Below are 14,268 nucleotides of genomic sequence, written 5' to 3' on the forward strand. Positions count from 1 at the left end.
TACCAGAGAAGGCCCATTTCATTTTTAACCATCTAAGCACTTCCACTGCCAAAGAGACCTTTCCCATTGGGCCACACTACCCACTCAGGCTCAAACTCCACCAGGCTGATTGGGTTTCTAAATCCATTTGCATGTTAAAGTTTCCAGGAGGAAAATGAATACAAGTGCTGTAACCTACAAAGAGGCAGAACGCAGCTCAGCCTACCTCTCCGGTAGGTTGGGACAGGTAACCTTTCCCAGTAACCCTTCCAGCTATAGAATACTCTAAAGGCACCATTAGATTAGGTTGCACTAAATCACTTTATATTAGCGGAAACAAGAAGGAGAAAGAGAAAAATACAAAATTTAAAGCTATTTGTAGCTTATATATGTTTAATCCTGATTAAAGATAAAGCTTCATAATGCTGTTTTTATTCAACACATTAACCAGCTATAAAACACACACCTTTATCAATAGCAGGCAAAGAATTTCAGGATTCATATATATATAGACAATAAAGTCATGTAATTTGAAAAGCAGTGTTTTGTTATGAAAAAGCTCTCAAGCTGCTTGTAAAGCTAATCTAATTTTTAAAATATATAAATGTTCTGAAAAAAATACATTTTCATCTCAATGATATAAATCAATACAAGTAGAGTTTTCTCTTAATCTGAACCGAACAGACATCACTACTATTCATTATTGTTGTTGACCCCCTTCTCCACCCTCTTTTGAGTTAGAATAAAAATTCCTCTGGCTCTAAAATTTCCTCCTCTGTACTTTTCCCCAATGCCCCTCCCTTCACCCCCCTCCCATATGGTCAAGCTGGCTAGGATTTTACTCCAGTAGAAACACTTTTCCCAGTCATAGAATATTAGATGGAAGAAACATCTGCTGGATTTAAAACCAAGCTCCCTGGAATGACTCCTATACAGCAAAAGGATTCTCACCAGAGTCTAAGGCATTGACATATGGCTTAACTAAGTGATATTTCAGTTTAAATAATCAAAATTCCTTTGACCTCCACTTCAGGGAAGACCTCTGCTTACTTTAGCCTCACTGTAATATTAGCCAGCTGTCAGACCAAGAAAGTAGACTCTCCAAGGGAAGGAATTTGTTAAAACTGACACTGAATAGCCAGGGAAACTAATAAACAAATACCAAGTGTGAGGGACCCTTTCGGATGCTATCTCACGGTCCCAAGTGAGGGGATGAGTAAAGTGGCCTGCACGGTACTAACCGTGGATATCCGGCGCCATGGTTTCATGGGGGTAGTCTTCACTCTTCATGAACAGCAGGAGCTCCTCTCCCGGCGCAATGTCTGCGACTACTCTATAAAATATCTTCAAAGACAAAAAAAAAATGGGTGGGATGGGAAAGAGAAAGAGAAGTGAATATTAACACAGAGCAGGATATACACTAAGATATCTGTACATTTTCTCATACCTTAACAAACATTTTTTTTATCTTTATTTTTTACCAAAAGAAGTGTGACTTCCTATTTTCTATACTGAAAATGAGCCCTCTGGTGACAAATGGAAAGCTGTGACTCTCAAGCCAGTTCACCAATCCTTCCCAAATCCTACTTCACAAGTCAAATTTTCTTAGTGCAGGGCTAGCTGCATCGCAGAGACCCTGTGTAAACTTTAACACAGAACTTTCACTTCTCTGAACTTTTCAAAGCCCCCTCGAGAACCACACGCATACTCACAGAGTTGAATCCTGCCTTGTGCCACAGAGCACGTGCCTAGCTAACCTGGAGCTACCCCCTTGAGCAGATTTGCAAAAGTCACACCTTCTCAAGAAGGTGAAGTTTCGAAGGTGATAGGTTGGAAGGACATGACATAAAAAAGCGTGACAGCAGGGTCTGCAGAGAACACAGTCAGACTACTTTGTTTTTTAAAAATATACTCCCTCTCTCACCAATCAGATGAGTGCTCCAATACCCAGCTCCTGCCTTCGAGCCCCAGCTCCTGATCTTCACTCTTTGAAAGCAGGAATCACACCTTTTATTGATTCATTTATCTGGGGATGGTGGAGGGTGCTTATCCCCCTCACTTTCTAGCAAAGTGCTGAGGAGAGGAAGGATTTAATAAATCTGTTAATGACTGGCTGAAAAGCAGCGGAGCAAGTGTGGAAAGAACCCTGACCTAAACTTTCCAAGAGCTGCCTACCTTTCCCTGAGCAGCATGCTGACTGAAGCAAAGTCACTGCCCAACTTACATGTCTAGTCTCCAAGGTATTTTTCATTTATGAAAGCTCTTAAGCATGAAAATCTTTAGCATGTTTCTTCATTTTACCATAAAAATGTTCTTAGTTCTTCATTTTTTCTAAGATTATTTATTAAGCAATTCCATAACCAGATAGAAGATTTGTAAGAAAGAATGAAGCTGTAAGCTGTACAATTAACTGGCGAAAATGAGACCAATTACATTCTGCCACAGGAACTCTGCAAAACCCCATGGTACTCTGCGAAGATCATTCCTTTCTCTCATATCCACTTCTTTCTCTTTAACTTCACCAATGAAATTGTTTCCTCCCAACCCCGTACCAAGAATGTCCACAAACTGAATTTCAACCTCAGTGAGCCAAAAAATATTCCAAATATCTGGCAAGACACACACACCACCACCACCACCAAAAACAACAACAGCATAAAACAACAACAAAACTAGGTTCTGCTCAGTCTCCATCCAATAAAGAGAAAAATCACATAACACAAATTGGTACATCTACTAAGAAATGGGAAGAATCTATTTGTACAAGATATTGCTGTTAACTATGGCTTTCTGCAGGACCACTTGATATTTCAAACTGAGAAGAGCTGAATAAATTGTCGTATAAAATCAGCACAAATGCTCATATTTTAATTGCATTTATCTACATGTTTATCTTTTGAAAAGCTGAGGACGTGCCTCTTTATTCCAGTAGGTGGCTCTAAAGTCCAATTGTTTATTTTTCTATAAAAAGACCAGAGCACAAAATTGTGCTAAATTTGAGAAATAATTCAATGAGGAGTATTTTCTGCTTCGTTTCTTTCCTGTCAAAATAAAATAATATCTTTCATTCAAAAGGAGTTTAACCACCTGAAGCTGGTTTATAGTAAACAATGCCAAACCTAAAATGTTGCTATAATATGTTATACTATAACCCAAGATTCTTTGTATCTATCCATAGATAGAATCCAGACTATATTAGGAAAATCACTGCTTGTATTGTAAAGTGCTATTTCTATTAAGAACAGTAAATTTGCAGTTTGTGTCTTCTTAACCCTAACATTCACATTTTCCCTTTGGAAGTACACTGAGAGGAACAGTTCTGTTCAAAAAGTTACCAGATTTGTAAAAAATAATAATGTGTGAGTTTGCTTTTTTTCCCCTAAACCATCCAGTTAAATACTTAAAAGTACCCTGTTTCATCCCAGCATTCTATTCCCCTTAGAAAACAATGGACTTCTCTCAACATTTGAATCACCTCTTTTTTGGCATCTCTCAAAGGTTTAACTTATTAGCTTCCTTTCCAACAACATGTTGACATTTGAATTGTGACATATTAGAACTTTTCGGTGGCTTCTCGGAAATAGGTTAAAGAGACAATACCCTGCAAGACAGTAAGACAGTGCAATTGTCTCTGTTGGGGAATGCTACTTAGACACACATGCTGGGTCATATTTTAAAAAGTATGACATCATTATGTCTTGGTAGTCCACTATTAATCATGTCTCTTTTAATTTCATTTTAGATTTACTTAATTCAATGGGAACAGTCCAAGAAACAAAAGAAAATGATGGATACACTGTAACTATATATTATAAAGACAATTCTCTTTGCTGGAACATAGATCACTACTGTAATTTCCCTTGGAAGTGTCCAGATTGTCATGTGAAGAATATTGAGTGCATAAAAAATAAAAGACATGGAAGAGTGTTGATGTTGGCTTTATTTACTGGAGGTAAAAGGTGACATTCCAGGCCATGAAAGGCAAGGCAAAGCAGAGTGGATTTTAACTTCAGGGTGTTCTTTTCGATTTTAAGTGAATTTTTATGGTGCTCATGAAACTGAGGTTTGAAAAGAACTGGCAAGCACCAGACATAATGAGGGCAGATTCTGGGCATGCTTCCCCCCTATAGCAATAAGAATGTGCCTCGAAGTCTCATCTACCACACCCTCACAAATCTCGTCCTTTTCTCAAGGTGTTTCCACCTCTTGTGATTTCATTTTTTCTCATTCCCCAGGATCTTAGAGACACTTAAATAAAATTATGTTTTCCTTTTCAAATTATAATGACCAAAAAGTATAATTAAAATAGTTGAGTCCAGAGATGTCTGCATATAAATTTAATTTATATTTCTAACAAGAATAATAATAATACATGAGCAGGCATTTGAGAAGTGAGAGGAGTAATTTAAACCAAAACGAAATAACAATTTGTTGCTTTGAAACAATTCCGTGGGGAAATGATGGGATATAATGTCAGAGGAATCAAGCTCTTTAGAAAATATTATATGTGTTTTTTGTTATAAAATAGATCTTCCAGCAAATAAAAATACAACACAGAACAGAAGCGATTTATGTAGATTTTCTCACAGATGTGTAGAGTAAGTATGCTTGACCATGCTTATAAAAATATAATCATAATGTCTTTAAAATCAGTATATTCTTAAAATCTCAGCTATATCGCAGTCCTATGAATTATATGTCATCTGAGTTATGCACCAGAAGCAGAGACACTACTAATATGATCTCTCTGGTTTCTGTGTTGGAGAAAAATGGAAGAGAGTCAACTGTTCTGTTGAATTACACAAAAGAATTAATAGGTCTTCTCTCCCATCGGAGGATTTATGGAAAAAGTTATCTGGATTCCAAATAAAAATGTCCTGAGTCTGAAATTTTGTGATGAATTCAACTCGTAAATAAAGAGGGCTCAGAAATCTCAAACACTTAGAAAAAGTTTGAATTGATACAAAAGGGATGTTGATTTATTATATTACTGTCTGTCTCTCAGAATGCTCTTGTAGAAGGAAAACCTTCAATTCTTCTCAATAAAAGGTGACAATAAGAGGAATAGTATAAGAAAATAAGATTACCATATGGAAATTCTGTTTTTTAAGAAAGTCACAATAAATCCTTTTAAATTGGGTGAACTTCTCCAGAATTTTCTATTTCATAGCTAATATCAAAATCCAGAAACACAACATGTTATGAACATGACCTAACTCTCCATACACTTAAAACTTAAAAGTTGAGATGATCTTTTTTATTTTATCACATAAAAATTTTAATTTTCTCAGTATTTGCTAGAATCTTTTTATTTTTCCAGAAGGCTATGTTTTGATCTTTGTAAGTATGGATATTATATTTGGATCTCTGGATACCTCAATTTATAAAGATAAGTAATTATAGTAAATAAAAGATCTCTTTGTATTCTTTTATTTTTGAAATTTGTTAAAATAGCACACTAATGAAATTTCTGAACATTTTTTAAATTCTAAATCATTCAGGTAGTTAAAAATAAAACTAGTATTTGCCAAATTGTTTACTTTTTACTATCATTGAAATTCACAATTTAAGGCATATATATTATACATGTATATAAGAGCTAAATAGTCTAAACATAATTATTACATTTAATTTACTTTAATCAAACCCTGAAACCAGTTCCCAATGCAAAGAGAATATCCATTCAGTTAATACTCATAAGGCTAAGGGAGGAATAAAAAGGAGTGGTGATATGGATTTTATTTAGCAAATTTTAGACTTCCAAAAGTTACGTTTTCACACGATGTTATATATAATTATATATGTGCTTGGATATATTACATATTTTATATGCAACACATAAATGTGGTAGAGTATATGTTTGGGGAAATTTTTTAATTTGCATAAAATATTAGCAATCCCATATTTTATGTATATAAGCATATGTGAGGATATTTTGAAAAGTTCACGGAAAAATGAAATTAAAAAATAATATGAATCTTTCCATAAACTTTTTGAAGACCCCTCATATAATGAATGCTTGATGGCATATGATGAATTCTAATTATATATCATATAAGTTAAATGTAATCATACATTGTTCTATAAATTTTATCTTATATAGAGTTGGAATTAAAATTAATTTTAAATAATCATATGTCATTAAATATTCATTTTCTTTGGTTATTTAATTTCAAGAGGATAGCACTAAAGAGACTATGGACACTCATAGCATTCTCATAGGAAAGTTAACAGGTCATAAAAGACTTTTAGGCTAATTCTGTTTTATACTGTCAAGGCCTATACACAACCAAATCCTCCATCAAATTTATTATGTTACCATTTGTATTTATAAAGGGTAATAATGTGGGTTCTTGTTTATTATCCTAAAGAATAGAAAAATCCAGAATCTTTCAGAACAGCCTTGCTGTCTAGTTTGCTATGCTTAGATCATTTTAAAGTATTATGTCTGTGCTATTGAGACAAAAGAAAATTCAGTGCACAAGGGGGAAAACAAGAAAGAAAGAAAAAACATTTACTTTTAAAAAGATGAACAAGGCCTCATTGTTATGAATCTGCATTTATTTTTCCTGGTCAAGCACTGGAAGTTTTATTTATACTCAATAGACTGCATTTGGCATGTCTAAAAATGACAGAAGTGTGAATTATGAATGACCTTCAACCTATTCAGGAAGTTGTAATAATTGAAATAATAGAGAAATGTAGTCCCTGCAAAACCTGTGCTGAGAGACAACTTTTTGAGATTACTGCTCTTTTCACTTTGAAGTTGCTAGTTGATTTCTTCCTCTTTCAGCTCCCAGCATTTGGCCTGAATGCCTTGTTTTCTACAGCTTCACTCAATTTATCACTCAGAAGACTAGGAAAAGCTGAATGGAACATTAACATTTGGAGGGTAGGTAGGAGGGGAGGTAAGTGACAGTTTATATATCTGAACAAAGTCAACATTTGATATGAACACATCTGTCAGTCTCAGTGCTGCAAAGAGGTGGCATCAAGTCCACAGACACAATATGTGCAAATGTAATGGCTCTAGGAAACACAGTCTGGACCCCTCATTTATTCATAGCAATGTGGGGAACCCCAATTCAAGAGTGATGTCAAGGTTTTGGCCTCTGGAGGAAGGATCCAATTATACATTCTGAGCCTAATTAGTAAGAGGTAAAGAAAAGTGTCTTCAGCAGACAGAGATTGATAACAGAATATAAATTTGTCCAGCAGAATATAAGCTTTATCATTGCCAAGTTTTGCCAAATAAACCACCCTTAGTTTCTTCAAAGAGAAGGTGTCCATACTTGTCTTGAGTGTCACAGTCTAAAGACAAGAATATATTAATTGTGAAAGATCAGATACTGTCTTGCTACATCCACATCCAAAATAAAAAATATGTATCTACTAAACCCAAATATTATTGGAGGGGAAAGTTTTTCTTCTCCACATCTTTATCTCTTTGTTAATAACATGAAGATAAAACCAAGTAAAATTTATTGAATGAAACAAAACAGAGAAAATTGATTGTTGGTTCTAGTTTACACAAAAAGGGCAAGTGATAAAGATTCACTTATTATAATACCTGGAGTCTACAGTGTACCCAGCCTGGAAGCCTTGCAAGTTGTCTCTTTAAATAACCTCTAAAGATCTCTCCACAGAGCTCACAAGAAATACCCATTAACCACCTGTCTGTCAAATGGCCATTTCATCTGATTCTATGAAAACCCTCTGATGATCATGCTGAATGGTTTACGAATGTTTGAGAAGAGTTCCATCATTACATTATAGGGAAGCTAAAGATCATCTTCAGGTTTTTTACTAGGCTGGAGGCTTTTCTTGTGTTGTTGGCCAACACATTCTCCTTGATGGCTTGTAAAGCATTTTGGTGCCATCCCAGAAATAGCTGGAGTCTACTGTGGATGTGATGATTTGAGATCTTCCTTAATGAAAGGTAACATGTACATACAAACATTAATTACTTAAAATGCACACACAATACTTCAGATCACCCTCTTTTTCAACTTATGTATTTTGTAAATTTTAATAAAAATCCTAGTATGTGTTATGTCAGTGTTGTGTCCTGGGCGTTATTACATGGGGGAATCTACGGGGGGTGGGGGGAGTGCTGTCTGTTTTATGATATAAATATCAAATGGCAAACTATGTCTGAGACAGTTTCATCTTCGGGTGAAAAAAGTAACTTATCAGCCAGACAACATCCCCCCAAAGTCAGCTTAGGCACCGTTCACAAAGCCAGTCTCTGGCTATTGCCAGCTGGCATTCATCTTAAAACAGCAGAGCATAACTTTGGTATAAAAGTGGAACTTGACTTAAAAGCAAAGCAAAGAAAATGCCCAAAGCCAATAATAATTTTAACATCAAAAGAAGTCATACAAAATGTGGACAGAAATTCTTGTAAAGGAAGAGCAAATTAACAAATTACCTGATAGTAGATGCAAACATTTTTAAAAAGTGGAAAGTGGCTAACAAGTTATATTTTTGCTTAGTATCTAGCTGATCTACCCTGCTTATTAAATGATGCAGAAAAGTGGACTTCTTCCTCAAAAAAAGCCAAAGAAAAAAACTTAAGAATTGATCTCCTAATAAGCTTGCAATAATAATACTGCTCTAATTCACATGGACCTAAGAAGAACGAAAGCGGGTGCACCAAATCAGCCATGATCATCCTGGAAGCAGTTAAAACTTTATAAGGTAAGGCACAAACGAGAACAATGCCTGTTCCAACCGAAAACACTGTGGAGTCTTGCTGCTGTTCATTAACCACAAGGGAACTGGCAGAATCCCCTAAGTGAATTCTGACTCTATGTTCTCTGAGGGGCACTCATTCTATAACTCATTTCTTCAAAATATACTTTAGGCATTAGATAATCTTTTATAGACACATTTCTTTTTATTCAGAGTGAACAGCAGACTTCTCTTATTCTACTTACTAAATACCAGCTGTCAAGGGCCTGTTTAAAAATGAAAGGACTTATCACCTTGTGTAAATGACAAGATTAATAATGTCTTGGGTTTCTGAGAACTTTACTCCACTTGTAGACCATGTTAGGGCAGGCCAGAAGTTTGAATGAAATTGTGTTCCTTCCTAAAATGCAGAATACATACACATATACGTGTATAAAATGTTACCCCAAAGCACACATCCAGATCATTCTAATTATCATGAGTAGAAAAGTAGGTCTGGTTTAAGTCTAAAAAGTCAACTTTTATCAATTGTGCCTTGGTGAACCTCTCTGATTGTAACCAACCGGGTTTCACCATGAAGAAGTATAAGAGGAAAACTGTTGTGTCCAAAGAACTATACCATAAGTACACAAAACTTGTGAATATATTCAAAGATGACAACTGGCATTGTTTGAGGTGGATAGGGGGTCTATGGGTAGCCTTGCCTTTGCTCTAGGTGGAAGGAATAATAATGTGCAGGTCAGAGGGGACTTATCAAAGGATGGAGGGAGAGGCGAGGGCAGGGCAAGACCAAATCTAATGCAATGTGCTATATCCACCAATCAAAATAGTTTGTAAATGTGAGATATTTACAAGACTTCAAAGAAAAGGATATCAAAATATCCAGATTTAAAAAAAAAAATCTCAAATCTCAGTAAATCATCTAGATGTTTGGTCTACTTGACATAAACACATGGGTGCTTCCAAATATAAACAATGCCTCTGAATAATTAATAAACCATTTGTATGCTTCCTTGGTCTATCTGGTACTCTTGAGGACCTTGCTGGAAAGGGTTTTCCTCATCCAACTCTCTGCTTTTGCTCCTGCCCTGCTCTACCCATCAGGGCCTGTTCTTGCTTCTGAAAGCAACCAAAGACAATTTCAGATTGTTAAAATGTAAAAATATTTAACATTGTCTGTCTCAGTAAAAGTTTACAGTTACTCACTGAGCCACAGCAGTAGAGCTATGTAGCACTGTACAGAAGAAACTTTAAAGAGTAAGGGGAAAAAAAAATTAGGATATCAAGGATAAAGAGCCTTGGGTGTTTTTAATGGATCTACTATTTTATGACTTGAGTGGGATTGTGGTCTCAATTTACTAGTGTCTTTGGTGTGGACTTCTTTTATAAAGATAAATTACTGTAGTTAATACAATAGTTTAAGGGGAGGAATAAGAGTATCAGTCAGAAGCTGCAACTACTTAGAAATTATGGTTTAGCAGTGATGTTAGTGTTTTTGGAATTTCTATTTCCAAAAACATCATTGCAATAATTTTGAAAACATGAAATGGAGACATCTAAAGTCATGAAACTCCAGTCTTTCTAGGCACCATTGTCAAGAAAGAAACTGTCACAAAGCTCATTCTTGTCTTTAAAAAAAAAAAAAATCTGATATAAAATAACTCATAGAAATCTATTGTAAAATTTCAACTCAGAAAAATCCCCTCAAACACAATGTTGGTAAAAAGGTATCGGGAAAATGTTAATTGACTAGCCTTTGTTTTTATTTTTATAATACAAAACAGATTATTTCCTTTACCAACTTAGCTAAAAAACCAAAATCCATGCTGTTTCTAAGAACTTCTTTACCCCCAAACTAAACATGGGTTTTATCTAGCATACATATCTGACTGTCCTACTACTATCAAACTGCATTATCATCTTAGTAAGCACATTTATTTTTTCTATAGAGCTCCTCCACATCATTATAAAACCAATCCAAATTGATTAAACTTGATCTTTAACATTAGAATTTTTTTAAACATGTATCTTTGCCAAAGCAAACTATAATTTATTCGCTCTTTGTTAGATGACCTAATTGTCATAATAACTAGACTGTAGATAAAAGATCCATCTGAAAGTCTTCCTTTTTAGAGTTCAGGATTTATACCTGTCTTGCTATTAAAATTCATTTTATAAACTTAAGCTCTATCTAAGAACCAGAGCAAACAAATACTTTTTAGAATTTCTTGCAGAGTGCTACATTTGCTTTTGTGTTGTACAGGTGAGTTGATGTGGTTAATGTTTAATAACTACTCCTGATCCAGGGTCTCTCTCTCTACGTCTGGGTATTAAATAATATCTCACAGATTGGGAATGTACATTATGTGATGAGTTCTGCTTGTTCACCATTTGGCAGCTCCTGTTCCTCATGGAAAAGGGAGCAAAAAAATAGACCCAGAGAATCTCTTTAGTCAGCTCTTTTATAGTTGTACCTAGTCCAATATTCACATTTCAAAGCTGTCTAGAATCGCTAGTTTTTATTGGCTTTTAGAATATGCATATGAGCTTATAGATGAATATGCTTGTAACACATGTATACATTTTGTGGGTATCTGTTCTCCTTTGTCTTGTCAATTGGGCTAAATGTGATTGTATACATATATACCCATTACACGAATCTGAGTTTCATCTCTGACTTTCCTCTCTTGTTGTTTGTGGGTGAACTTACTTAACCATGTAATATCAATTTCACAATTATGTTATTTGATATGCATTTTGTTACCATCTTAGATTTCTGCCACTATAATACATAAGTTTAAAATGAGTACTTAAAGAAAAAATAAATATGTGTCCAATATTGACCTTATGTTTTTCCTGATTATTTTCCCTGGTTCTTCAGGAAAAATAAGTAAAGATGCTATTCATTAAGGTGTAAAACCAGCATATTTTCTTTTGAAACAATGCATTTTACAATGTGTACTTCAAAAGTAACTACATTAAAATTATAATGCCTACTCTAATGAACAACCTAATTCATAGTTAGAAACAGCAAAATAGTTTTCCTTTTTTAATGCAATCAATATTCCCAATGACAAGATTACATTTATTACAAAACATTAGACACACAAATATTAAATTAAAAAAATGGCTACAAATGGACTTGGATTGGCGACAAGTCCCATTCTTAAATCATCTTTTCACTGATTCCACAACAGTTTTATCTGTTTAAGGAAATAGTTCCCATTGTCAATAAATATGGATAGCAAATAATTATCATGATATAATTGTATTATTTCATCTGAAAGCTACCTTTTGAGTTCCTCCAGTTCCCTTTTTAGGAAACATAACATGAACAATTCATTCACTCACAACACCTATGTATTTCCCACATCTACAAATAGTGAGTATTCAAAAAATGTTTGTTGTTGATGGTGACAGTAACTCATATGACAGACTTGGGATATTTTCTGCTCATAATCAATAGCTAATTTAATAATGTTTTCCTTTGTCAATAACGCTTCTTGTTTTCTTACGGCAAAAGAAAAAAACCAATGGATTGGTTTATTATTTTTGATATATGTTGCAGATTTTTAAATGATTCCCATTTAAACCTAATTTTACAATTTACTACCTCTTATACAGTTTTGCCAGTAAAAATTATCTGGTAGCTGGTAAAATGCCAAAGAATAATCTCATAACGATGATTGAAATGGAGTCTTAGACCATATGACTCTAGCTTTATTTAACAGCTCTCAATTGGAAACATCTAATTTAAACTTTTCTTTTTCTTGGTGGTGACTTCATAGTAGATTTGCCAAGCAACTATTTCAATATGGTCTTTGAAACATATTCTATTTAGGTTACCATTGGGTTAAAAGAAATAAATGATTATAACAATTTAATTCTAACCCAATGATGTTTATAAAACAAAAATTATCAGGCTGAGCTTCCTGTTATTTTAGATATTGTCATACTAAGTTACAAGATTAATAACCTAATTTTATTAAGTGCAAAATATGTTCCGTGATATTTTCATGATCTTTATCTTACAGTTAGTGTTATTAAAGTCAACCTTACAGTATAGTCCTCCATAATATCACAAAGAAGCAGTTTCCAGCAGTGATATTTTTAAACTTTTTCACATATACAAAAGAAAAGAAGAATATTTTGATTAATCTAAAAGTAAGGGTTCTCATTTACCATTAGACAAATCAACAGAAAATGCATAAACAGATAAGTTCACATCAGTATCATACATACATATATCTACCTACTATTTCAAATGAAACATACAACATTTCACTTCCAATTTCTGCAGAAATTCACAAGGTATTCTTGATTAGCTCAACACTTTCTATAAATGTACCTACTATGACAGGAAAGAAAAAATGTAAAGAACAGCAAGCAATAAATAAGTACTTAGTTTTTAAATCATTCAATCACACTAAGAAGGCTAGAGCATTTATTTCTAACCAAAGAAAGTAGCACTAAAAGAAAGTAGTACTGAAAATGACCTCGTTCTGCATCTTACTTATATTTGTGCATTACCTTTCACCACATCAACAAACAGGCCACAAGGGTCTACTGCAGTTCACTGTTATTTTTATTCTTCAGGCTTCACTGATACTTTAGTGCTCTCAATGAAGGACAAGAAAATCTTTACAACATACCTGATCATTTATCTGGCATGCAACAAGGTTGTGCTGATCATAACAGCCAGCGAACCTGATGTACTTGAGCCAGCTTCCTACGTCTGGTTGACTGGCATCTATGCAGAACTTCACATTGCAAAACTCATCTAAGATCTGGAAGGAAGAAGATGAGAACAATCAACTGACATATCAGTCCATTCATTAAAATGGTTAGTTGCTTGAAAATACTTCATTGAAATGTATATTTCTCCTTTGAATCCTTAAAAGAAAAAAAGTCAGAGAGCAGGCATATTAATAAAGGAGGAATAAGTTATCTTGAAAATGCCAATGTACTGCTTTTTTTTAAAAAAAGGAATAAAGGAAATGTAACTTATCACAAAAACTGATTAATTGGTTTCAAAAAATGCTTGTTTTCTTATTATGATGAATGAATGCTATTGACTTAATCTTATCCAATGTGGTCTTTACAAAAAAATAATGTTGAACAGTATATATTAATATAATATTTCTAAACTAAACAGTCAATATTTAGGTCTGGATAGTCTTCTCATGTAAGTGTATATTTTCACATTTTTGCACTTCAAATTAATTCAGTTAAAAACTTTAAATATTATTAAATTCCTTTTCCTAGTTTACCTTTCATCACCATGAAACAATTAAATCACATCCTTAACTGAAGGAGACAGTAAGATTTTTCTCACAGACACTTTTAACCAAACTAAAGGAAAACAAATTTAAATAATCGATAGGTAAACACTTATGCAAAGTATGGCAACCTTTAGTTAACACATGCCAATGCATGTTTCAATATTACATACAGTAAGTCAAACAACAAAACTGGCTTCTTACAGACAAGTGGAAAGGGGATAAAGATATTGTAATATATTGCCATTATTACATACGGTTGTGTATTGTTATTTTTTTCATGAGATTTTACATTTGGCCTATCCTAACTATTAAT

General features: G+C 33.9%; 1 protein-coding gene across 5 annotated transcripts in view; it reads right to left on the reverse strand.

Moving 5' to 3' along the window:
- Positions 1-13,406, reverse strand: part of MECOM (MDS1 and EVI1 complex locus) — a 57,242-nt gene extending 43,836 nt beyond the window's left edge. For all 5 annotated transcript variants that reach the window (XM_063097478.1, XM_063097454.1, XM_063097445.1 and 2 more), the window contains exons 1-2: positions 13,326-13,406; positions 1,221-1,323 (exon numbers count right to left, since the gene is read on the reverse strand). In XM_063097478.1, coding sequence (XP_062953548.1) covers positions 1,221-1,269 — 49 coding nt within the window. In that variant the 5' untranslated portion in view covers positions 1,270-1,323; positions 13,326-13,406. The remainder of the gene's footprint in view (positions 1-1,220; positions 1,324-13,325) is intronic.
- Between the last annotated feature and the right edge of the window lie 862 nt (positions 13,407-14,268).

Source organism: Cynocephalus volans, chromosome 1 (genome assembly GCF_027409185.1).
Source record: "Cynocephalus volans isolate mCynVol1 chromosome 1, mCynVol1.pri, whole genome shotgun sequence".
NCBI classification, from domain to species: Eukaryota; Metazoa; Chordata; class Mammalia; order Dermoptera; family Cynocephalidae; genus Cynocephalus; species Cynocephalus volans.